At 47.1% G+C, this 1,597-nt stretch overlaps 1 protein-coding gene across 2 annotated transcripts; it reads left to right on the top strand.

Moving 5' to 3' along the window:
- Positions 1–27: 27 nt before the first annotated feature.
- LOC117941554 (replication factor C subunit 2-like) lies at positions 28–876 on the top strand. 2 transcript variants are annotated; one of them, XM_034866558.1, is made up of 3 exons: positions 28–57; positions 244–504; positions 716–876. In XM_034866558.1, the coding sequence occupies exons 1-3, from the start codon at positions 49–51 to the stop codon at positions 824–826; spliced, it is 381 nt and encodes a 126-aa protein (XP_034722449.1). In that variant the 5' UTR covers positions 28–48; the 3' UTR covers positions 827–876. The 2 variants fall into 2 exon arrangements, with proteins under 2 accessions (XP_034722449.1, XP_034722448.1); XM_034866557.1 differs by lacking the exon at positions 28–57 and adding an exon at positions 63–75.
- The last annotated feature ends 721 nt before the right edge of the window (positions 877–1,597 follow it).

Below are 1,597 nucleotides of genomic sequence, written 5' to 3'. Positions count from 1 at the left end.
TAACAGACATGAGACAGGAAGGAAAGACATGAGACAGGAAGGAAAGACATGAGACGGGTAGGAGACATGAGACGGGTAAGAAAGACAGACAGGCCGTGATCTTCACCGCCCAGGGAGACATGAGACAGACAGGTAAAAGACACAGACTAGACAGGTAGGAGAGGTTGCCTGACTTCCTGTGTGCGATGATGACTTCCTGTGTGCGATGATGACTTCCTGTGTGTGATGATAACTTCCTGTCAGGCGCTGAACAACCTGCAGTCGACCCACTCGGGCTTCGGCTTCATCAACAGTGAAAACGTGTTCCGGGTGTGCGACGAGCCCCACCCTCTGCTGGTGAAGGGCATGCTGGGACACTGCGTGGCGGGCGCCATCGATGATGCGTACCGCGTGGTGGAGACGCTGTGGGCGCTCGGCTACTCGCCTGACGATATCATCGGCAACATCTTCAGAGTCTGCAAGACCCTCCCCATGGCAGAGTACCTGAAGCTGGAGTTCATCAAGGTGAAGCCCCGCCCACTGGACACAGGCCCCGCCCACTACACTCACACATGCTCCAACCACGACACATACATATGGCTACTATACATACACACACCCTCCTTCTACTACACATACGCCGCCCACTACTTTGCACACTTCACTTTGTCTGAATCTATGAGCTCTGAATTGATTCTGGAGTAACCGTGGTAACTGTGATGTTCATGTGCTGCAGGAGATCGGGTACACTCACATGAGGATGTCTGAAGGCGTGAACTCTCTGCTGCAGATGGCCGGGCTGCTGGGGCGACTCTGCAGCAAGACGGCGCCCCCTGCTGCCAGCTGAAGGAACTGCTGCACACTCAGAGACTTTCAATAAATCATCTTTTCACCGATCTAAAAGTAGTGATTATTTACATGGAGTCTGGTGGAGATATGCTGCTCTATACACGCTAAAAGTAGTGATTGTTTACATGGAGTCTGGTGGAGATATGCTGCTCTATACACGCTAAAAGTAGTGATTGTTTACATGGAGTCTGGTGGAGATATGCTGCTCTATACACACTAAAAGTAGTGATTATTTACATGGAGTCTGGTGGAGATATGCTGTTCTATACAAGCTAAAAGTAGTGATTATTTACATGGAGTCTGGTGGAGATATGCTGCTCTATACACGCTAAAAGTAGTGATTATTTACATGGAGTCTGGTGCTTACACAGTAACCCAGTTATAGAAGTTTCCTTAAAATATTGAATGCTTGACTTTTACTTGTAACAGAGTTTTTATACATGGTAGTATTGGTACTTTTACTAAAGTAAATTCAGGTCTGAACACGGCTTTGGATTACAAGCTTTATTCATTACAAACATCAAGATTTCAGAGTAACAGAACGCTTCAGTACAAACCAGCAAGTAAGAAGTTGTAATAAATATTAATAAATATTAATATTAAGAACCGTGATAGCCGACAGTCTATGGAGAACACGTAGAGTAAAAGGAGAGATGCGGTTCTCTCGGCAGGTTAGGAGCTTCTTTTGGTTTCCAGGAAACATTTCAACGCTACAGAAATCCAACCCCTAATCCCAGGACCCAGGACCCAGGACCCAGGACCCAGGACC

Source organism: Etheostoma cragini, unplaced genomic scaffold, assembly GCF_013103735.1.
Source record: "Etheostoma cragini isolate CJK2018 unplaced genomic scaffold, CSU_Ecrag_1.0 ScbMSFa_949, whole genome shotgun sequence".
Classification (NCBI taxonomy): Eukaryota; Metazoa; Chordata; class Actinopteri; order Perciformes; family Percidae; genus Etheostoma; species Etheostoma cragini.
The sequence above is the reverse complement of the archived record's forward strand: the minus strand, read 5'-3'. Positions and strand labels throughout refer to the sequence as shown.